Below are 25161 nucleotides of genomic sequence, written 5' to 3'. Positions count from 1 at the left end.
ACAGGTTCCTCCTGGTTTAGGCTTGGGAGGACACAGGTGTCCAGGAATTTATCCATTTCTTCCAGGTTTACTAGTTTATGTGCATAGAGTTGTTTGTAATATTCTCTGATGATGGTTTGAATTTCTGTGGAATCTGTGGTGATTTCCCCTTTATCATTTTTTATTGCATCTGTTTGGTTGTTCTCTCTTTTATTTTTAATCAGTCTTGCTAGTGGTCTGTCTATTTTGTTGATCTTTTCAAAAAACCAGCTCTTGGATTTATTGATTTTTTGAAGGGTTTTTCGTGTCTCAATCTCCTTCAGTTCAGCTCTGATCTTAGTTATTTCTTCTCTTCTGCTGGGTTTTGAGTTTTTTTGATCTTGCTCTTCTAGCTCTTTCAATTTTGACGATAGGGTGTCAATTCTGGATCTCTCCATTCTCCTCATATGGGCACTTATTGCTATATACTTTCCTCTAGAGACTGCCTTAAATATGTCCCAGAGGTTCTGGCATGTTGTGTCTTCGTTCTAATTGGTTTCGAAGAACTTCTGTATTTCTGTCTTCATTTCATTGTTTACCCAGTCAATATTCAAGAGCCAGTTGTTCAGTTTCCATGAAGCTGTGCTGTTCTGGGTTGGTTTCTGTATTCTGAGTTCTAACTTGATTGCACTATGGTCTGAGAGGCTGTTTGTTATGATTTCAGTTGTTTTGCATTTGCTGAGGAGTGGTTTACTTCCAATTATGTGGTCAATTTTAGAGTAGGTGTGATGTGGTGCTGAGAAGAATGTGTATTCTGTGGATTTGGGGTGGAGAGTTCTATAAATGTCTATCAGGTTTGCTTGCTCCAGGTCTGAGTTCAAGCCCTGGATATCCTTGTTGATTTTCTGTCTGGTTGATCTGTCTAATATTGACAGTGGAGTGTTAAAGTCTCCCACTATTATTGTGTGGGAGTCTAAGTCTCTTTGTAAGTCATTAAGAACTTGCCTTATGTATCTGGGTGCTCCTGCATTGGGTCCATATATGTTCAGGATCGTTAGCTCTTCTTGTTGTATCGATCCTTTTACCATTATGTAATGGCCTTCTTTGTCTCTTTTGATCTTTGTTGCTTTAAAGTCTATTTTATCAGAGATGAGAATTGCAACTCCTGCTTTTTTTTGTCTCCATTTGCTTGGTAAATCTTCCTCCATCCCTTTATTTTGAGCCTTTGTGTATCCTTGCATGTGAGATGGGTTTCCTGGATACAGCACACTGATGGGTTTTGGATTTTTATCCAATTTGCCAGTCTGTGTCTTTTGATTGGTGCATTTAGTCCATTTACATTTAGGGTTAATATTGTTATGTGTGAATTTGATACTGCCATTTTGATGCTAAGTGGCTGTTTTGCCTGTTAGTTGTTGTAGATTCTTCATTATGTTGATGCTCTTTAGCATTTAGTGTGATTTTGGAATGGCTGGTACTGGTTGTTCCTTTCTATGTGTAGTGCCTCTTTTAGGAGCTCTTGTAAAGCAGGCCTGGTGGTGACAAAATGTCTGAGTACTTGCTTGTTTGCAAAGGATTTTATTTTTCCTTCACTTCTGAAGCTCAGTTTGGCTGGATATGAAATTCTGGGTTGAAAGTTCTTTTCTTTAAGAATGTTGAATATTGGCCCCCACTCTCTTCTGGCTTGTAGTGTTTCTGCCGAGAGATCTGCTGTGAGTCTGATGGGCTTCCCTTTGTGGGTGACCCGATCTTTCTCTCTGGTTGCCCTTAGTATTTTCTCCTTTATTTCAACCTTGTTGAATCTGACGATTATGTGACTTGGGGTTGCTCTTCTTGCGGAATATCTTTGTGGTGTTCTCTGTATTTCTTGCATTTGAGTGTTGGCCTCTCTTGCTAGGTGAGGGAAATTTTCCTGGATGATGTCCTGAAGAGTATTTTCCAGCTTGGATTCATTCTCTTCGTCCCCTTCTGGTACACCTATCAAACGTAGGTTAGGTCTTTTCACATAGTCCCACATTTCTTGGAGACATTGTTCATTCCTTTTTGCGCTTTTTTCTCTAATCTTGGTTTCTCCTTTTATTTGATTGAGTTGGTCTTCGACTTCAGATATTCTTTCTTCTGCTTGGTCAATTCGGCTATTGAAACTTGTGCATGTTTCGCGAAGTTCTCGTATTGTGTTTTTCAGCTCCTTTAATTATATTCTTCTCTAAGTTATCCATTCTTATTATCATTTTCTCATATCTTTTTTCAAGTTCCTTAGTTTCTTTGCATTGATTTAATATGTGTTCTTTTAGCTCACAAAAGTTTCTCAATATCCACCTTCTGAAGTCTTAATTCCGTCATTTCGTCACAGTCATTCTCCGTCCAGCTTTGTTCCCTTGCTGGTGAGGAGTTTTGGTCCTTTCTAGGAGGCGAGGTGTTCTGGTTTCGGGTGTTTTCCTCCTGTTTTCGCTGGTTTCTTCCCATCTTTGTGGATTTATCCACTTGTCGTCTGCGTAGTTGCTGACTTTTCGATTGGGTCTCTGAGTGGACACCCAGATTGTTGATGATGAAGTATTTCTGTTACTTGGTTTTCCTTCTACCAGTCTAGCCCCTTCGCTGTACAACTGCTGAGGTCCACTCCAGGCCCTGCTTGTCTGGGGTGCACCTCTAGCAGCTGTGGCACAGTGAGGGATGCTACCAGTTTCTTTTTCTGCTATCTTTGTCCCAGGATGATGCCTGCCAAATGTCAGTCTTTTGGATATAGAGGTGTCAGGGAGCTGCTTGAGGAGACAGTCTGTACTTTATAGGAGCTCAATTGCTGAGCTGTGAGCTCTGTTGTTCATTCAGGGCTGTTAGGCTGCTATGTTTGATTCTGCTGCAACAGAGCTCATTAAAAAAACCCTTTTTTTCCTCAAATGCTCTGTGTTGGGGGGTTCGGGCTTTATATTTGGATGTCCATTGAGGTGTTCTGCCCAGCTAGGAGGCAGACTAGCCACTGTTTGCCTGCCGAGGCTCCGCCCTGCTGTTCTGTGGTTCGCCCTGTTGCTGCAGGCTCTGCTGTTCTGCTGTGGTCTCCACCATGCCCTGCAGCGGAGTCTCTCTGTTGTAGCGGGTTGCCTCGGCAATGGCAGGCTTTGTCAGCAGTGGGCGTGTATCTCAGTAGGGACCGGTTGCCTCAGCAATGGCTGGCTGCGTCAGCAGTGGGCGTGTATCTCAGTTGGGGTGGGTTGCCTCGGTAATGGTGGACGCCCCTCCCCCACAGAGCGTCTCGGACCGTCTGCACGGGGATCGTTTGAAATCGCGGTTTTGTTCGTCCCACTGGGCTACCCCAAACGCTCTGTCCCTGCAATCCCCTGGGCTGGCCCACTGTCCAAGTCTCGTTCAGTCTCAAGTCCAGCCCTCTCAAGTCTCAGGTTGCCGGTTCAACAGGGCACCTGGACAAGCACGCCCTATGGGGAGCGCTGGGTAGGGCCGGCTGCCGCCACTCCTGCTGCCGGCTTCGCCAGGCAGAGATACTGCCTGGCGTCCCGCATCTCCTTTATACTTGGGAATTTCCCCGTTCTGTGGGCAACAAAGATCAGTCTGGAAATGCAGCTCCGACTCACCTCTCCGTAGATTCAAGGAGAGCTCCAATCCTGGGTTGTTCTCACAGCGCCATCTTGAGTCCTCCCCCTGGGTTATTATATTTTAAGAAAAATACAGAGTCCTAAAATTTGAACTTAGAAATATATGAAAAATTTATTCTGTATCAGATATTTATTCCTGCAAACATTTGTTAACATTCACCTGACTCAGTATTGTTTTTCTATATTACTATATAATGAATGTCATATTTTAAAATAAATATTTTTATTATGCAGTTAATATGTGCTCACATTAGAAATTCTGGTAAATACAGGCCTGTACCTGTAATCCCAGCTAATTGGGAGGCTGAGGCAGGAGGATCACTTGAGTCCAGCCTGGACAACATAGTGAGTTAGAGACCAGCTGGGGCAGCATAGTGAGACCCCATCTCTAACAAAATAAAATAATTAGCTGGGCATGGTAGCAAGTGCCTTTGGGAGGGGAAGAGGGTAAGATTATTGGAACCCAGGAGTTCGAGGTTGCAGTGAAGTATAATGGCATCACTGCACCCCAGCCTGGGCAATACAGCAAGATCCCATCTCTAAAAAACTTAAGTAATTTTTTAAAAAGGTAACCTAGAATATACAAAAATTTCTACCCAGAAATTACTACTGGTTAGATGTTTTCTTTTTGTGTTAAATAAAATTGGGATCCAGTTATTTACCACAGACTGTTTACCTATATTTTTCTCAACATTTTTTATTTACCATCATATCTTGAACATTTCTTGCCATTAAATATCTTCAGAAACATAATGTTTATTGTCTTTGTATTATTTTATTTTATTATGTTTATGCGTCAGATATTATTTAAACATGCCCTTTTTCTTGAACATTAAGATGGGTTTTGGTGTTTTGATACAGTTTTTAAAAATACTGTTATGATTATTTTCATGTATAATTATACATGTATCTTTGGATAAGTTCAAGTAAAAGGATATAAATGTTTAAAGTGACATACTAGTTTAATGAAGTGTGTGATCTCAGTGCTAATAAAGTATTAGATATTTCAATTTATTTAGGAGTAGGAATTTTTGACATTTGGAGAGTTTTTATGTAAATGAGCTCATATCTTGCTTCAACTTAAATATTATATTATAAACACCTTTCTATGTTACTACTTATATTTCTACTTTATTTTTATAATAATTGCATAAAATTATTTAAATGAACCATAATCTAATCTAATCTTAAAAGATTATCTTTTTAAGGATATTTACCTTTTTCTCCTAGCTCCTAGCTAGTACAAATATTGTGCTGCAGTTTTAACTATCTTTGGTCATTTGTGTAAATTGCTAGAATTAGATTTCTGGATCATTTTAAATTTTGACACGTACTGCCAAATTTCCCTCAACAAAACGTTTAAATACAGTAAAGGAGAGTTTTCCAAACCAACTATAACATTGGGTCTTTTAATTTCTGACAGTTTTATAGATTGTATATGGTATCTTACTTTAATTTTCATTTCTTTAATTCCAAATAAGATTAGTCATGTTTTTGTATGTTTGTTAGCCATTTGTCTTATACTTTACACTTTTAAAATTTGAAAATTTTAAATATTTGCTAGCTTTCTTTAGCAAGATAAATGCAATTAGGAGTAAATATTCTATTCATACTTTGCTTTAAAAATCATTTATTTCATGTCATTGTTAGTATTGATAAAAATGTTATATAACATTTTATTTTTGTGTGGCTTTTGCTTTTTTTTTAGCAAGTGATTCACTGCTTTTTTCTGCCATAGGAATAGAAATATTTATTTTCACATAGGTATTATGTTATAATCTTATAAATTATTTTTACAAATTGGTAATATGTCACTGAATTTTAGGAAAAGTCATGGATAGAATCATATATAAAATGTCATGTATTTTGGCATGCAAAGGAAAGTATTCACTTATTTTTAATAATTATTTATAGAGTTATAAACTTTAGGAATTCATTAAGGTAATCAGTTCTAAGATATCATTCACTAGACCTAACTATTTATAATAATGAATATATTGTTAACACTAATGTATATAATAGTATCATTACATGGATAGTTTTCTTATGATTTCACATACATTATGTCAGTTGACTCAGGGTAAACTTTAAACCCTACAAAATACTATGTGATCACAGTTGAAATCACATCGTGGTAACTTGGGTCTATATAACTACAAACCCGTGCTTATCATTATTATTATTATTATCATCATCATTATTTTAGTAAATAGATTCACAGAAATGAGAAGTCCTCTGCCATCATCAAATAATAATTGCTATTCTTGCTACCCATAAATAAATGAGGATGACGAAAGCTTCTCCTATTTTGTGTGTTATAACCACAATCACTTACATTTGAATAGCATTCTATTCATTCATAAGTTGATTTCACATCCTTTAACTTATCCTTTAAATAAGCATTTTAGTTAGCTAAGACTAAAAGTAGGGTCTTGTTTTCATGCAAAAGGAAAAACATCTCGGGGAAATGATCTTTTTTAGGTCAACAGTCAGTTAATGAAGAGACAGAATCTAAGGCTTCTGTGTTTCAGATGGACAATGATGATCTGTCATTTGCCAAGTTGAATGCATACAATTTGATGTATTAGTAGTCTCTAAACAAGGTTGAAAAATGAAACAGAAAAAAGACTGTACTTTTGTTTTTCCATTTGCCTGATATTTTATAATTCTTTACTGTAAAACAAGGCATAGGTGAGATTTTACCTCTTCCTCCTGAGAAAGAATAGTTGTTCATAGGCCAAAAATCTTTAGGAAAAGGCCACTAAATGAAAGTGATAAGAAACATACACATACATACACTCAAACACACTTCACTCTGATTCTAAATTAGGAATATTTTAAGGTTTAAAGTGCATGAACAAGCCTAATGATTGGCATTTTGAAGCCAAGATTTTATTTTGGACTCATTTCCATTTTAAATATAGTAGAGTTTATTATTGGTATTTTATTAATAATATTGCTTATATTTTGGTATTATATACATTAAATGTTTGCCTTTTCTAAGATGGACATTTCTTAATTGATCTTATTATGCTTATTTTTAATGGAAATGTGCCTTAATTTAAATGGAAATTGTTAAGAAAATGGAAGCACTCAATACATTTGCCTTCCAAAAACATTGCTGGAATCTCTGTACATGCTTGCCTATATTCTATATTGCCACATCTGAGAACATTGCTTAGTATATTTTGTAAATTTTGTCTGGCAGAAATACATATTTTTCTTAATGCATACCCCCCAAAGTCATTATCATTGAGAGAGTACAGACTGCCAACCCTCATCAATAAGATTTTTACTTCGAGTTGCTTTTTCTTAGGGTATTGATGAGTGGAAATATTTTTGTTCAATTCTGATTAATTTGTGAGTTTGATAGAAGGAGCAGACTTGCCTATATTAGTAAAATGACTTTTTCCATTAAGACCTATCTGTCTCTAAAAAGGATCAAGTCTCAGTGAGAATTAACCTCTTTATCACTCTATTTAAATGAGTTGAGCCAACTGCTTTCAATAGTGAAATTATTTCATGGCAGGTTTTATGCTCTACCAACCATATAGGATCCCAGCTTGATATTTTTAAAGAGTAAAGATAGGTTGAATGCAATTCTTGTCACTAATATTAACTGCATATATGTCTTTTCTCTTGGAACAGCTCAATGGTTATTCGGGACTTAACCTTACGCAGTGCTGCTAGCTTTGGCTCCTTCCACCTGATTCGTCTACTCTACGATGAATATATGTTTTACTTAGTAGAACATCGTGTTGCTCAGGCAACAGGAGAGACTCCTATAGCAGTCATGGGCGAGGTAAGAGAGGCTAAAAGAGCTATGACCCACTGGGTTTTAAAAAATAAACTAGAATTACACTTCAGTCTAAATATTAATTATTGATTAAAACCATGGTTCCTAACCAAGTCAGCCTCAGACCCAGGAGGGGCTGTGTAGTTATTGCAAGGGTTCCTTAAATCCCTCTGTTCATATGTTCTTAATCAAAAGATTCTAAAATTGTAGAGTGTATCATGTGAAAGTTCGTGGATTATCTCTATTATACAGGTGCCTATGTAAAAGAAAAGCTTGAGAAACACTGGAATATGAAAAATATTTTAAATGGGAAAAAGACTGGTGCTTCTGATAAAGCAGATAGCTAGGAATACAAAGGAAAATGTTTGAATATTCTAGGCTATTCTTTTGTAGACTCTTTTTTCTAGTCCCCATGAACAAAGTAAATGGTTGTATTTTAGAAGGATAAAAATGGTAATGATGATAACCAACATTTTTTGGACACTTACTATGTGCCAGGCACAGATCGATGTTTTTTACCTATAATACAGCACTTAACACAAGTCCTTGAGACAGGTTCTACTTTATCTGTTTGACAATAAGCATCGAGGTTTATGTAGAAAGCTAAGGCACAGAAAAGTTAAACAATTACTCAGCTAAAAAATGGTAGAGATTTTTTTTCGAACACAGTCTGATTTTCAAACCCATGCTTCTAACCACTAATGATCTGAGGGGGAAAATTCTCTTCTTCAGAATTTCTGGATAGTAATCAAAATGGCTTATCTTCAACAAGTGTCAAAAAGCTAAAACTGAATATGAACAAGACCTGGTTAATATAATGAGGAATAGATGCAAATGTTCAAATGATTTAGCACTAGCTTGTTGTTATATTGAATGCTGAAGGCAGGGGTGGTTTATACCTTGTTGAATTAAACCAGATTAGAAAATGTGAAAAATTACCCAAGGCAGCAAAAAAGACATGTTCACTTTTAAACTAGGTGTATGTGTGTATATAAATACAAAAGAATGAAAATATACATTATTAGATGCTGTTCCTAGTTTAATATAACAAGTTATACAATAAAATATATTAAAATACTTCAAGGACCTCCATAATATTCTAGTGTAAATAAAATACATGTCAAACTTGTCTAAAAGGTCAGTTAAAATATTCATCTTTTCCACTTCTTTAAAACCCCTTGCTGTATAGCAATCTATATGTCTTTGTATGATGTTCCCTGATGATGATTAATCTTAAATAATGTCAAATATATATGTGTGATTAAGCAGGAATCACTGTGGCTTTCCCATTGTAAGCAGGACCTCACATGACCAAAACAATCTGGACTTTTCTTACATTTGACTTCCTTTCATTGCCTCTTTCTTTACTTGCTTTATAGATGCCTTGTTAGAAAATGCCCAGTTAGGGCCGGGCGCGGTGGCTCAAGCCTGTAATCCCAGCACTTTGGGAGGCCGAGGCGGGTGGATCACGAGGTTAAGAGATCGAGACCATCCTGGTCAACATGGGGAAACCCCGTCTCTACTACAAATACAAAAAATTAGCTGGGCATGGTGGCACATGCCTGTAATCCCAGCTACTCGGGAGGCTGAGGCAGGAGAATTGCCTGAACCCAGGAGGCGGAGGTTGCGGTGAGCCAAGATCATGCCATTGCACTCCAACCTGGGTAAGGAGAGCGAAACTCCGTCTCAAAAAAAAAAAGAAAGAAAAAAGAAAATGCCCAGTTAGCATGTGGATTCAGTACTATAAAATTTCTCCACTCAGGGTTCAAGACTTCAGAAATGGACTTTGCCTTTTAGTATACTTAACACATTTTCCGTGTACCTCATATGCTCTAGGACTTCTTTAACAGGATAAACAGGATAATGATAGTGGGGATTCTCCTTAACACCATGTGGCTAATCCTGATGCTTGACCTTTGGTTTACCAGATGCAAGTATGCATCTCTAGGGAACAAAGGCAGTGGACATAAGCCATTCACACCGTGTGAAAGCTTAGCAATCTCCTAGTATGCTTGCACAGGTGGCACCTGAATTAAAATGGGCTAATCAATAGTGCCAACTAACCATAATCGGTATTCTTTTTTTCTCTACATGTAAACAATCTAAATGAATATGACAGATTTTACATGAGACAAAGATATATATATATATATATATAATCTAAATTAAAAGCAAACAAGGTCAAAGATCTAAGCGTCCTTTTTGATTTCTTTGCTTACTCAGTTTATAGGAAAGCTGTTTGACCAATCTATGCTCATCCATTATTTACCCTAAAAGGCAAATTAAGGCTAATTTTATTTGATCTCCCCATACAGCATTGATGCCTCATATAACTGTTTGCTCTAATAAATCTGTTGGTCGTGGTCATACTTATCGTATCTAAAATTTCTTGGTTTGGGGAAAAAAAGAAGGAAATTCAAAAAATAGGAAGTCTGTTTTCTCACATTCTCCTCACATTATCCTAAGCCTACCTTCTCTTGGTTCCCTTGGTGACTTCCTTTTCTGATCACTAAATCCAGATATGCTTGGGTATATGGTGGGAGCAACACATCAGGCCAAAATCCATTGAAATCTATAAAAATCACCATAACTCCCAGTCACAGAGAGTGGTATGGAATAATGAGTAATAATAGCAACCACAAAGACAAAACATTTGTCACTATTTATTGAGAGCATATTATTGACCTAACAAAATTAATAGTCTTGCTGTATCTACTAATGGCTCTTTCTCAGTAAATGGCACCACGATCCTTCCAGCTGATCATATCAGACACGTGAGCATTCCCTTTTTTTGTCCTTCTATCTTATCTTCCATCTCCGACCAATACTTAGTCTTCTGTCTCTCAAATCCCTCATAGTGCAGTCAGTATCATCTTATGAAAATGCAAAGCTGACTGTGCCATCCCCCACTTGAAACGCTTCAGTGGCTTTCCCTTCTGTTACTAACATGAGCTCTTGCATGATCTGACCCTGCCCCTCTGATCAATATCATCCTCCCACTTCCTACTCTTTCTGTTCCAAACACAGTGGCCTTTTCTCTGTCCTCATTCACCAAGCTTTTCTCATCCTTGGACTACTGCATGTAAATGGTTCTTTCTACCTGGTAGCCTCTGCCCATCTCCCCGTGCCCATTCTAACTCCTACTTCATGTCTTAAAAATCAGTTTCCCAGGGAGACTCAGTTCTTACAGAATACCTTAAATAGTTCTAGTCTTTCTGATTTATACACTTGTCATTCTAGAAGCTCCACAATACTAACTGCAGAGTTCTTTGTTTGATTTGTATAAGCAAAGATGTAGTACCTGGAAACAAGGACTTTGAGTCAAGCGTGAATTCTACTTCAGTTCTGTCATGTCTAGTGGTAAAGTCTTGTTGACTTGTGTTGAACTTCAGATTTCTGATCTCTGAAACTGATTTATCATTTATTAAACAAGATTTTCTTGTGCAAATACTCTATGCCACATCTATCATGATTGGAATATAATGATGAACAAAATGGATTTTTACCCTGCCTTCAAGGATCTTACATTTCAATGGGGTATACATATTTAAATAGTCACATAACTATACCTACAAACTTTGTTTTGTGCTGTGAAGAAAAGTTAAAGGGATATAAGAATGCTTAAAGCATGGGGTGCTAAATCTAGCCTAACTGGAACAGGCCTGGTCCACTTAGGCTAGATTTAGTGCCCCATGCTTTAAGCAGGGATGTGTGAGGTAAGAGCCAAAGGACAAAAGATATTAACTCTGTGAAGACAGAATCTGAAGGAAAGGGGTGAAAAACACCCTAGGCACAGGGGAATGTTCGCATAGCCAAGGGGAAGTTTTCCTGGGAAACCTAAGGTTCGAGCACCAGGTAAACCAAATTAACACTGCCAAATTCAACAGACAAGAGGAGAAATTGAATTCGGATAGAAGGTCAAAGATTTCAAGTGAAGCTAACACCTACATAGCAATTGTGTGCCAGGTACTACACTAAGTGTCATATATACATGTTAATAACTTCCCACAGACCTATAAGTGGATACTATTATTACACCTATATTACAAATGATGAAATGAGAGGCTGGGCACAGTGGCTCATGCCTGTAATCCCAGCACTTTGGGAGGTCAAGGCAGGTGGATCACCTGAGGTCAGGAGTTTGAGATCAGCCTGGCCAATATGATGAAGCCCTGTCTCTACTAAAAATACAAAAAAATTAGCTGGGCTTGGTGATATACACCTATAGCCCTAGCTACTCAGGAGGTTGAGACAGGAAAATTGCTTGAACTCGGTAAGCAGAGGTTGCAGTGAGCCTAGATCACACCACTGCACTCTAGCCTGGGCAACAGAGCAGGACTCTGTCTCAAAAAAACAAAAACAAAAAAGAAAAAGAAGAAGAAATGAGACACAGAGCCAACAAGTAACTTGCCCAAGGTCACACAACTACTAAATTGTGAAATCAGGTTCTGAAACCATGCAGTCTGGCACCAAAGTCCTTGCTGTTAATCTATCATGCTTATGACTTGCTACAAATTGGGGTAGGATTGGAGCAAGAACAATTTCAGGGACAAACCTGCCAAATAGTCACAAACTTTGCTGGACATTTATTTTGCCTTTATAGGTGCTTTCTTTGAAGAATGTGTCAGTTAAATAGTTTCATAAACAAGGAAAAAGGCTTTCCTTTTAAAGTAACATAAGAACAATTAATGTATCTTTTCAATAATGTTAACTCAGTAAATGAGTTTTAAAATTAACATTACTTACATTATTTGAGCAGGCAAGCAGAACAGACCAAACGTTTTACATATAAACAAAATATGCAAGCATACAAACTATTACTTTTGAATTGTAACACTGTCATTTCAATGTTATAAATGTTTTTGTTGGTGGTGTTGAAATAAAGACTACTATACAAGGACCCCCCTCCCCCTGCCCAAACTGGAAACAGCTTCACAGTCCAAAAAAGTTTTCCTCTAAACGTCAGTCTACTACTACGTTAATACTGACTAGTAAATTATTTAAAGCATATGCAATTCTAAAGTTTCTTTTCTTTTTTTTTTTTTGTTTGCCTTAATGATAAAAAGGAAACAATTTACTTATTGCTAGAATTTGTATAATTTTTAAATTTTCATTTAAATATTATAAATTTGTCTATAGGCTTTCTGGCAGTCGTGAAATTGTAAGAGTAGGAATAAAATAAAATAAAGTTGCATCTGCTTACATAACTATTAATTAACAATTTTAAAAATCATAAAGCTTTCTGTACCACTCTGACCAGAAAAATTGAGCAGAAAAATGTCCTTTTATTCAAATGTTATGACTATTTAGAATCTTTCTGCTCTCTTTAAAATACACATAGTCCATTAATATATTCACTAAATCTGTAAAATTTTTATTGCTTCACAAAATTATTTTGCTACAAACCTTTTAATAATCTATTAAATATATCTAAATTCTTGTAATCATAATTTAATTATACTTAATACTCTCTCTAAGCCACCTCTTTAGCCATTTTCATATCAAGAAAAGCCAGTAGAGTCTTTAAGTATTCAATTGCGAATATCAATATAGAAAAGGTAATATTTCAGTAATATTTTTAGAAAAAAAATTGACCTGTAACAATATACCATCAAAAGAAAAATGTCTCGGATTCATCAAAATTGATGTACTCAGTCAATTTTTTTGGAAGGAAGAAAAATCTTCAAAACCTGAAAACTGAAGAAGTGTAATAATTGAACAGGTTAGCTTTTGGGATAAAAGCTTAGTGAAAGAATTCCATTTGGTGGAAGTAGAATTACAGTCATAGTAAAGAAGTATTGGTGCTTAAAGTAAAATCAAACCAAAGAAAAACAAATTTTAGTGAACATCGTGCTAGTGTGACTAGGGAATACACTTTAAATGTCCCTGTTGAACAATAGACTTGTTCTAACACAGTATTTTAAAAGGAAAGAACATTATCACAAGTTGAGATAGTTTGCAGGAAAAAAAAAAAACAATCATGGAACAGTAGTAGCTTAGAAAATGTAAGGAATACTTGTCAAAGTTATATTGTTGATTGTTTATAGTAAATCTTATTATTTATTATATTATTAATTTTCTAGTTGAGGGCAGGCCTTGTGCCAATCACTATGCTAGGTGTCTTACATTCTTATTTAATATTCACCTAAACCTTGCAAAAGATGTCTTAGTATCCCCATTTTACCATGAGGAAAACAGAAATTGAAAGTTGCCCCAAATCAAAACTAGCAAGTGGTAGAACTAACTTTAGAAAGTAGGACTGCCTCACTTTAGATAGTCAAATGGGATGGGCTTAATCTATATTTCAGTTTTTCACCATATAAATTACTTATAGTTTCAGAATAGGGACTATATGCAACTCCCCCAAACACATAGACACACATTTTCTCTCTGACAATCACAAGCCAGGTGCCTAGCTTACAAGCTTTATGATTTTATAATTATAAGGCTTTTTTTTCTCTGCCTTACAGGATGCTTCTTAACGGTCTTGCTGTCTATCCCCCGTTCCACTTTTTGTTAGTAGATGTTTAGAATATGCAAACTAAATGGAATATTAGTCTAAGCAGATTGCATTTGGAAAAAAACTAAGTCTACCAGAAAATAACAAATTACACTCTATAGCTCCTCTACACCCATCCTGAGACCAGACCTAAATCAAACATTTTTTTTAAGAAATCATAGTTCGGTTTTAGTTGTAAATCTGCTCTACATTAGCACAATTTATGACAATTTGAAAATAAAAGTGATCCCAAACTTCCCAAGAATTGGCTCCATGTCCCATTTTTCTTCCTTTTCCCTGGTTTGTCATTCTGTTCATTTTTCTTGTTGCATTTGAGAAAAGAATCTGTTGACTTGGCAGCCCAGGGTTATGGTTCTTTCCCTCTGGGATCCCTGCTCATTAGCTTCCATTGCATGGCTTTCTTCCCTGCTGGCTCTGGGCTATAATCTCTCCTCTCATTCTCTTCAGGGAATGGAGAAAACTTTGCTTATAACTGTGGTCTAAATCACACAGTAGGTACCCAAAAAATAGTCAAGGAAGGAAGTACAAAGGAGTGACGGAAGGACAGACTACCAATTGATAGGATGATCTCCTTGGATTTCATGATTGATATACTCGATTTCTTTACCCTGGGGGAAGAAAAAAGTCTTAGACCAAAAAGTGTACCTTCTCCTTAGAAAGTGCCTGTCAATACTATTTCAGAGAAATGAAATACGGGCTTTCGTAGGTGCTTACAGCGACAGCAATTTTCCTAAAGTACTTAGAAGTGGGGAAAGAAACAAAAATAGAAGTTGAAGACTTTTTAAAATACTTCAAGGACTAAAATGGTCACTGTAGACATTAGGAGAGACATCTCAGCACACAGTCCTCTTCAGCAAAGTACACCACTAAGTTATTTGTTTAGTGAAGAATTTGTCAGGTAGCACTGCAGCTATTTGGGCCGCCCTAACCAGAGGAAAAGATTCCCTGCCATAGAGTAAGCATGATGGTGCCACCTACTGGCCACTTTACCGCAATCTGTCATCCTGTGCCTAGCCCAAGTGGCTCTGGCTTTGAGATTGTCTTTATGGTGGTTTTGCTCTCAAACACAGGTCAAGATAGTGGTTGCTGGACCCCCTTATAAAGAAATAGCTCTTGTTTGGGATAGGCAAATTCCTAAACTCACAGGAACGGTTTTCTGCCTTTCTTTATGCCATCCTTACATGAAATATACTGCCATAAAATGTCATAAAAATTAGAGATTCTCTGCAAGAATATGGGCCTTGTGTGATGATAATACAAGCACTTTAAACCTGATTGATATTTGTAAAGGTTTTCATAGCACAAAGAGAACAGGTTTCTAACTGCCACTCTGATTGTCTCTCCAGTTAATGATTTCCAAAAAACAGAGGTGGTATAATCAAAATTAAGATATCGTCCTCTGATATAATAAATTAATGCTATGCTTTCCTATTAAATAACATAGGGGAGCCAGTGTTAAATTAGGAGCAAGGTTCATTCTATTTCCCCTATAGCTTTACCTGCATAAAGGATGTGCTGCCTGGCCTAACCAGGCAATTTGCAGAGCTCAGGATACCGTATGTCTAAATATTTTAAAAGTTATGAATCAGATTATAAATAAAATCTATCCACCTACCTTGACAAATATGTCTTGATAACAACTTGGAAGGCTGAGTTTGGATTTGAAATTCTGTCTCCGCTGAGTTCCATGCCAGGAAATAGTGACGTAGACATAGCCAGCACCTGTCCCCAGCCTCTGATCCCTATACTGCTTCATCACTCCCCATCTTATAAACAGCTTTGTGCTCAGATTTGTGGATACCTCAGCCCAGTGTTTAAGTTTTGTCTACCTTTTTCAAACAGCTGCCCCTTTTTGGCTGTCCCTTCATGCCTCTGAATGGTATATTTGGAGAAGATACCTGCCTGGGCCTGGAAGGGAACTCAGAGCCATCGGACAGGGAATTCTAGGGTCTCAGATAACAAGAGATGGTCTGGGAAAAGGGAGGGAAGCACAGGCTCTAAGAAGTCACATCCATTGGCTCTGTAGCCTCCTTACACTGTAGGAAAGGGAATGGCAATTGAAAAGACAAAGCAGAGTTCTCCATAATGTGGGTCTTGGGCCAAACGCCCCTCTTGCTTTGGCTTTAATGGTGGTGTTAAATGGTCCTGTTTTTGAAACTACTTTTCTCTTCCAAGACAACTAAGGCCAGTATTCTAAGTTGAACACTTTACCACCTGCGCACTCACTCATAAGTGTGTCTTAGAGATTTAGAAGCAGTTTAAAGGTACATCTGCTGCTGTGTCCCCAGGGCAGGCAAAAAAGCCTGAACAGTTAGAATCATGATGTAAATATGCTCCCCTATGTACAGAGTGGCCAGCAGCACACATTGCCAAGATGGCTGGCTAGCCCAAAAGAGCAAGACCAACAGAACTACAGGACAGAATTTGCCATGTGTGGAGCAAACTACCAGAGATCTTGGCCTTCTTAGCAGGTTTCAATAAAAACTATTTAAAGATAGATAGAAAAGTACACATACACATATATAGAAAAGTCACCAAGGAACACAAGGTTTTACCAAATGGAATGTTAATAATCCTTGCAAATATTATAAAACTAAAAATTAAAGTCAGCAACTTTTTCCTCAGTTGTAAAACCATGTATCAATGCTAAATGCAAAATGCTTTGATTTATTTGGTTCTTGTTTGGGAGACATTTAAAGAAAATAATAATGCTCTGGATTCCTTATATTGAAGTTTCGAGATTTTCTTTCCACCTTGAAAAAACATCCAAAATATTTGCCATTACCTACTGTTTTTTTTATCACTTTTATTAACTAAGGTTAATTGAATTGAAATCTTAGGAGATTGCTGAGCTATGTATTATTTGTAAAATGTTACACAGTTCAAGCTAAGTATAGAATGTTGAAAAGATAAGCATTGAGTAAGGAAGTTCCAAATCTGCATGTGAACAATCTCCCTGATTCTGTAAAAAAGGCTTTAAATGGCCTTATTTCTTCGTTGACTTTTTTGAAGAACAGAGAGAAAGACTCAGGTCAAGGTTTACCTGCTGATACTCATAAGTTCATCAATAAGTTGATCAATTATTTCCGGTTGTGTAATCACCCCCATTATAACAAACACATGCATGCACAAGCACCTCCTCCATGCTCAGTCCAACCCTTCTCATGGTATTTGCTTGCTTGAATCATAAGTGGCTTGATCAGTACATAAACTGACTTCTGGCTTCAGCCCTAGATTGAGTTTACAGTGTCAACCTGAAGTCAAAGCATATGGTACCCTTCCTGGAATCCTACTCAGCTAGAGGCATTTATTTCATTTAAAATCACCATCTTATGACCTTATTATTAAATGGAATTCTACAGTTTTATTAATAGTATTTGAAAATTGAGTTTTAAAGGTAATATGCCATGGTAGAAGCACTGTTCTAAGTCCCTCTGCAAACAGGAGCAAATTCAGTCCTCATTTTAACACTGTCTGTTCATTTATTGGGAAGTCTAAGGCTCAAAGAATTTAACTTGTCTGGAATCACATAATTTTTTTGTTTGTTTTGTTTTTGTTTTTGAGACAGGGTCTTGCTCTGTTGCCCAGACTAAAGTTCAGTGACAATCATGGCTCACTGCAGGCTTGACCTCATGGGCTTAGGCATGGGATCACAGAGTTGGTTGATAGTGGTTGAGCTGTGATTCAAACCCAGCCAGGCTGGCTCTACTTCTTACATTGTTCCTCCTATGCTGTGCTCCGTGGCTGTATTTAAATTCCGTATGTCCTATTTAATATCTTAGCAACCTGGGAAAGTTATCTTTGCAACCTGGGAAAGTTACATATAATATCCTTGCTTGAGTCTTAGTTTTCTCCTCAACAAAATAAGCATAAGGACATTTCTTCAGAGGGCTTTTGTGAAGATTAATTTAGGTAGGTAAGTAGAGTAGATAGGCAGGCAGACAGACACATAGTAGGTTCCCGATCTTTGTTAGTTGTATCTCCTTCCCCTTTCCATAAATACCTAAGTATCTGATAGGTATTTGATTGCTTTCTACTCTGGATGAGATTTTAAGAAATCAATTCTGCTATGACAATCCAAGCAATAGTGGATATAATTAGATCATCATTTTCTGAACCGTACAAAGATAAACTTAAAAGCTGAAGTTGATAAAACAGATAATAAAAAGACAAATGAAGGCATTGATAATACTGTATTGCAACTGGAAGAAATACCCTGCAAACAATTTTTGAATGTTGAGTCAAATGATTCATGGAATTAAAAAGAATCCAACAGCATTCTTTGGTAGGTAGCCAACGTGGTAATCAAAGGCAAACTAATTCAATGCTTCGAAAAACACAACCAACAAAATAGACTGGGGAAACAAGTCAATTAGAAAAGAAAATGGGAACATTGGAGAAGAAGCATAAACATAATTAGTTCTAACTAGACAGTCATAGCTAGACTGGAATTAAATCTTAACAAGCAGAAATGAATGAACGGTTTTATAAGTACTTGTGAAACGGAAAGGATAATATAGAGAATTTAAGCAAGTTAAAAGGTAACTTCCCAAAGAGGTATCTTATTCCAACCACAAGATAGAAACTACTTCAGAAAATGTTATAATAATTTGTTCTTTGGGACTGTGACAGCTTAAAAATCTTCTTTCCTAGAGCTAATGATTCATTCACAGAAACTGGCAAAATGTTTCCATATACACATACATATTTTCTCCCATACATATGTTTATCTAAAGTTACTGTTGCTGGCAGAACTGGTCTCCAAGGTGGCTGATGACCCTCAAGTGAGTAGCCTTTTCTAGTTAACGTTTTTCACATATGTGGCCTATCTGTTGCTGATGATCATGTTCCCAGGTCAGCAGGAATGCTTGTGATAACATGGTATTTGCTTTGTGTGTTCTGGTGTGTCCACTTCCTGTGGTCAATTCCTCCATCTGATCACATGCCAGCACCTTGGCCTCTGACTGCCTGCCTGCCTGCCTCTGCACAAAATGGATCCTCATGGAACCATTGAGAAGTGCTGACACAGAGGGCTTTTCAACGTCTTTGGGGCTGCCTGTGGTGCAGCTGGTAGCATGGGTTGGTGCTCATGAAACCAGGATGTATCCTCTTCCTTAGAGTGTAACTTTAGAGTTACTGATAGAAATTCACTTGGATATGGAGCTTAAGACTGCTCTGGCCCCACTACCCCCTAGTAAATTTTGGTTTCCTCAGTTTTGATTTCCACTTCTTTCTCTGAATGACTTCATTAACAACTTTCAGCTCTGTGAGCCTCATAGACTTTTTAGACGCATGTGTAGTTTCAACAGCCTAGACCTTGAAATGCATGCTGTAAATACTTTCAGACTCATAGGAACTTTTATATGAAATTAAAAGTCTGTAAATGCCAAATAAAGTACAAATGTACAAGTGGAAAATACATCATAAAAGATTAATTGATTCTTATATACCACTGTGCCTTACACTTAGTGAAGAACATAAACAAAATTGAGGAAAAAATTACTGTGTTCCAAATAGCTTAATCTGGTTGGATATGTTTTCTTCAGTACTAGGGAAAAAAAAGTCATATGTTTCACTCAAGCTAATGTGATAATTTTTAAAACATAATTTATGTTTCTGTGACAAGCAGTAGAATGGGCCTCCAAAGATGTCCACATCTTAATCTCTGGAACCTGTGAATATATTAAGTTACAAATGGAACTAAGGTTGCTAATAGGTTGAACTTAAAATAGGGAGATTATCCAGGTGTGCGCAGTGTAGTTACAAGGGTTCTTAAAAGTGGAAGAGAGAGGTGGAAGAATTGGTCAGAGTGATGCAGTGTGAGACTCAACTCAACATAGCTAGCTTTGAAAATGGAAGGAGGCCAGAAACCAAGAAATGTTGACAACCTCTAGAAGCTGGAAAAGGGCGAAAAAATTCTTTTCTAGATCCTTCAGAAAGCACCACAGTTTTGCCAACACCTTGATTTTAGTGACTCCAAACCCTTTTGGCAATTCCGACCTCCATAATAAGATATTAAGTTTGTCTTGTTTTTAGCCACTAAGTGTGGTAATTTGTTACAGCAGCAACAGGCAGCTGTTACAGTATGAAAACAATATTGCTCTGAATGAATATTGCTCATTGATTATTTATGGATTATACATTCTTCCTCCAGTTTATTATTTTTTCTTGCTTCCACCTCCACTTGGCATACATCTTACTGTCATTTCTCCATTGATGACCCACCCTGAAAGCTATCATCATCTGGAACACTCCGTATTTGCATTTTCCTATGGAGAACTTCTATATTAGACTCTCTTTACATCTTCACCTGCCATCCATATTGGAGCAATTATCTCATTAGGGAAGCTTGCTCCACCTGAATTAATACACATGTAAACTTTTCTCCATTCTCTTGTCTTGCCAACTTTCATTCAGTCCTTTCTCTCATTCTAGGCTTCTTCCTTCTTCATTCACTAATTCATACAGTTAAATACCAGCTTTGGTCTGTCTCTCTTTGCCTGTGTATGTAAGTACCCAGCGAAAGTGGAGGAAGATTATTTTTCTAACTCATTTCTGTCTTTAAAAGCTGACCCCCCCCCTTTTTTTTTTTGCCTTGTGACCTTCATCAGTTGATACCCATATGCATGAGCTGTGCTCTCTTGAAGTCTCTGGTTCCATATCCTTCCTGTGGCCCAAGTCCTTATATACCTTTCTCAAAGATAAAATCTATTGTTTCTTTCACCTCTTAATGAGCTGGAACAGGTATTCCAGGGCCTTACAGGCTCTTCCTCTAGCCAGGTGTTAGAAGACAGTGGTCCACAGGCCAAATCCAGCTCTTCTGTTTTTGTAAATAAAGTGTTTTGGTTTTGGATGGGGGTTATTGATTGATTGATTGATTGAGACTGGGCCTTACTCTTTCACCCAGGCTGGAGTGCAATGGCTGCAGCTCACTGCAGCCTCAACCACCTTGGTTTGGTGGGTGATCCTCTTACCTTAGCTTTCTGAGTAGATGGGACTGCAGATGCATGCCACTATGCCCAGCTAACTTTTTTGTATTTTTTTTTTTGTAGAGATAGGGTTTTGCCATATTGCCCAGATTGGCCTCAAACTCCTGGGCTTAAGCAGTCTGCACACCTATGCCTCCCCAAGTGTTAGGATTACAAGCATAAGCCATTGTGCCCAGCCCTGTTTTTGTTAAGTTTTATTAGAGCTATATCACACACATTCATATACCAGTTATCTGTGGCAACTTTTGCACTACAGTGGTAGAGTTGAATAACTGTCACAGAGTCTTAATGGACTACAAAGCCTAAAATATTTACTCTCTGGTTCCTTACTGAAAATTTTTGCTGGACCCTGTTCTAGACCATACACTTTCATACTTTGCTGCCACCAGTTTTGTTTTGTTCTGTGGATGATAGTTAACAAAGTGATATCAGACTTGGACATAGAGAAAGAAACAGAGAAAGGAAGGATGAAAATGTGTGTGCCCGTAAATCTGTAATCTGGAAATACAGGGAGATTTTCTGAAAGATGCGATTTTTCTATACAGGCTATTTACCTGGCTGCTCAAGATGGCTTGTCCTTATTAAAAGGGCAGTTATGTAAGATGCAGTTCTTTTGGTATCTTTTCAGAGTACTGAGATAGTAGAGTCAGACTGATTATTCATGTCTGGTCTACAGTTCTTGGGAAAACAACAGATATGTGTGGAGAAATGCTGAGTTTATGATAAAATTAAATTGTTTGCTAAGAACAGTGGCAAGGAAAACCTAGCTGCCTCCCCCAACCAAGTGGAAAACTACTTGGGGCATTCTAAAGTAGCAAAACAGTATTATGTGTATCATACACCAGTTAAAACAATTCTTTAAGCACGGAATATGTGACCCCGCCCCCATGACTTCCTTGTGGAGAGTACTTTCTACTTTGTCCTTGATTAGTGGTAAGCAGGCATCAGCTGCCTACCTAGTTTATCTTGGTTCTATGAGAAAACAGAGGACACCTGCTGTTAATAATAATCACCTGTTCGTAGACAATAAATACGTGGGTCAATATGCTCGAAGCCCTTAGCCTGGAGTGCTGTAAGCTCACTAAGGCTTTCAGTTCAGAAGGCTGTTCATTCCCAGATAGTCCCACTTTTCTGTTCTATCAGATGTCTGCTGCTGCCTTTTTTTTTTTTTTTTTTTTTTTTTTTTTTTTTTTGCAGAAAAGTGATTTATTTAGGTAGAGAAAGAGAAAAGGGAGAAGAGAGAAAAGTTTCATGAAGAGTGTGGAAGGGGACTCCAGAGGGGAAATCCAGGAGGGGAAAGAGAGCTCCCACCATGTGGGAGGGCCTTCCAGAAAGCTGGAAATCTGGGTGTCTGCTTCTTAATGCCTTCAGCACCGCCTGGGTGGGGAGATCTGCCGAGCTGGACTCGGTAGATAGTCTTTCTCTACGGCCTGTTCTAATTTCCCTTCGGACCGTTTCCTGTTTCTCTCTCTGACTGATAGAATGTGAATTCAAACATTGAAGGCCATATGCTTTCTAACTGCACAGCACTTTTTAAATTCCTTAGTTTATATTTCTTCCTCCTTGTGTGGGTGTCGCGCTTTCTCCCCTCTTCCTTTCCTCCCTTCCCGCTCTCACCCCCCATCCTATCTCATTTCTCTTTCTCTCTCTCAGATTCTAAACCAAGGAGAATATCTGGTCTCAAATCTAACAATACTGTATTTACTACATGACGTTAGACAAATCAACTCATTGTTTTCAGTAACTGTAAGAGGAAATCTAAACTTAGCTTGCCAGATTCCTAAGTTGTTTCGGTGAGGCTGAAATAAGGAAGTAAATTCACTCATCTAGTAAGTATTTATTCAACCTTTAATGTGTATCAGGCACTATACTAGGTTCAGGGATACGTTTTTGAAGAGAACAAATGAACTTCTTACCCGTGACATTTTTGTTGGAAGGACATACAAACATGAGGAAACAATAAGCCCTGCAGGTTGTGGTGGGTGCTTTGTAGGAAGTGAGCATGATGCAGTGACTGAGAAAGACAAGGATGGCAATACTCAAGGCTGCCAGGAAAAGCCTCTTCAGGGAAGCAGTATTGACAGTGTGACACTTGAAGTCTGTTTAAGAGAAAGCCTACGATATACTGAACCACAAACAATGAATAGTAGCCCCCTCTAATCCTTTATGTAAGAGGGAAAATTACAAAACAGTAAGTTTTCCCAGTTTGTGATTATGTCACTTTATAATAATCTCTACTTTTTTGTGAGCTTCTTTTTTATTTTTAATCTGAATCTTTTATGCTTCCTCCTCTTCTGGTTTTGGGGTTTTTTTGTTGTTTTGTTGTTTGGTTTTCTGTTTTTTTGAGACGGTTTCCCTCCTGTTGCCCAGGCTGGAGTGCAATGGCATGATCTCAGCTGACTGCAACCTCTGCCTCCTGGGTTTAAGTGATTCTCCTGCCTCAGCCTCCCAAGTAGCTGGGATTACAGGCATCTGCCACCACGCCCAGCTAATTTTTATATTTTTAGTGGAGATGGGGTTTCACCTTGTTGGTCAGGCTGATCTCCAACTGCCGACCCCAGGTGAGCCAACACGCCTGGCCTCTCTTCCATTTTTGATTTGTGCAGGTCTGATCTCGTCATCTGGCCCCTATCTATGGTGCTATTTTCCTTCTGGCCTGCTGCTGTTCATGCACTTCTTTCCTGCTGCTTGGCCTGCTGTATGTCATAAACCCATGCAATTGGTTTCCATTCCTAAGATTTGAATCCTGTACGTCTAACACCTTCCTGAAGATTTCCTAAGCTGCTCATTTTTCTGCAAACCTACCTACCCTTCAGAATATAGGGAATGTCTGCTATTTAGCTCCTGAAGACAGAATGTTTCCAAATTGATCTGACTAGAATTGTCTGCCATAGTGCCTGGCATGTAGTAAACCCTCAATAAATATTTATTGACTAAATGAGTGAGTGAACTAATTTTGCTAATCTCATGCAGTCCATCTGTAGGGTTAAAGTGTTTTTCCCTCTATAATTTCAGGTCTATTTTCCCTTCACATGTAAAATGCATATAAAAGCCTTTACCTTCAGCTCTATTATATAGTACAATCTTTTCTTCACAGGATTTTTAAAATTTTTAATATACTCTCTCTATTTGCTGTATATGTGAAACTTTGTAATTGATCCCAGAGAGCCCTTGAGGCATTGACAGTGTCTCGGAGATTCTTTGTTCATTGTGCAGTGTAGTGCGTAATGACAAACCTCGGCATTCAGTATGTAACTGGATTTTTGTTAATGATAATCTCTGAGATTTCGGCTGTTTCGATTTCTGTTTTCAGCATCTTGAATTATCACATATATTATTCATATTAAGTAGAAATGTCTAAGGAAAATCTTTGCGTTAAGGAAGTTGTCATGTTTTCAGAGTTAAGTAGCAACTAAATGCAATGTTTCTTTTGTAGAAAATTTTCAAGTATGGCCAAAGTTTGGTAGATACTTTGTGTGATATTATTGATCAGCAATGGCAATAATAACTTAGCTACAAACAACTTTCAGAGACTTTTCAACAGCAAATACTCAGTTTTTACCAGTGTAAAGGTGTGTTTAGAATCATCACTGCCAACTCATTTCAAGAACTTAAGTGTTAAGTAGTACCTTAAATCTGTATCTTACTGTGTTACATCCATTAGAAATAACTTGTAAATGATCCTTCAGTTTTGAACATTCTATGTTTATAGTTCTAAAATCTTTAATGCCAAAAATTGATTTTAAAAAATCCCTTTGGGTTTTTTTGTCATTTAGATTATATTCCTTAATTCAAGAAAACCTACATAATTTACACTATGATTTTTATTTACACTTACACAAGGATCTGACCTATATGATCGGGAACAACTTAAAAACTTCAGTATTTATGATTTGTATTTATGGCCCTGTGGGATGTATTAGGTCGGTACAAAAGTAATAGTGGTTTTTGCTATTACTTTTAATAACTCTAAAAAGTAACTCTAAAGCAGTGGGACAGACTTTCCAATATACTAATAGTTACATGTCTAGGAGGCCTCGTCTCCTTGAAAGCAGTCACCTAGGAAAGCTACACATTTGTTCCAGTAATGCTCCTATGGCTTAAAAATGTTGTGGAATGCCTCCGAAATGCTAAGAAATAAAATGACATTATTTTAAATATCCTGAATTGTGTCCGAGGTGAATTTAATTTTATTGAGTAGTCAAATAATCCCAGGACCAAGTATATAGTAAATGAAATCTGGAGAGTCGTTTGGAGCCATAGTTAAATATAAAATAACAAGATGGGCTT

At 37.4% G+C, this 25161-nt stretch overlaps 1 protein-coding gene across 41 annotated transcripts in view; it reads left to right on the top strand.

Annotated features, from left to right (window-relative positions):
• Positions 1-25161, top strand: part of RFX3 (regulatory factor X3) — a 304192-nt gene that overhangs the window by 267425 nt on the left and 11606 nt on the right. For all 41 annotated transcript variants that reach the window (XM_078368376.1, XM_078368367.1, XM_078368342.1 and 38 more), the window contains one exon: positions 7215-7368. In XM_078368376.1, coding sequence (XP_078224502.1) covers positions 7215-7368 — 154 coding nt within the window. The remainder of the gene's footprint in view (positions 1-7214; positions 7369-25161) is intronic.

This window comes from Callithrix jacchus, chromosome 1 (genome assembly GCF_049354715.1).
Source record: "Callithrix jacchus isolate 240 chromosome 1, calJac240_pri, whole genome shotgun sequence".
Lineage (NCBI taxonomy): Eukaryota > Metazoa > Chordata > Mammalia > Primates > Cebidae > Callithrix > Callithrix jacchus.
Note: the sequence above shows the minus strand (reverse complement) of the source record. Positions and strands in the feature narration are given on the sequence as shown.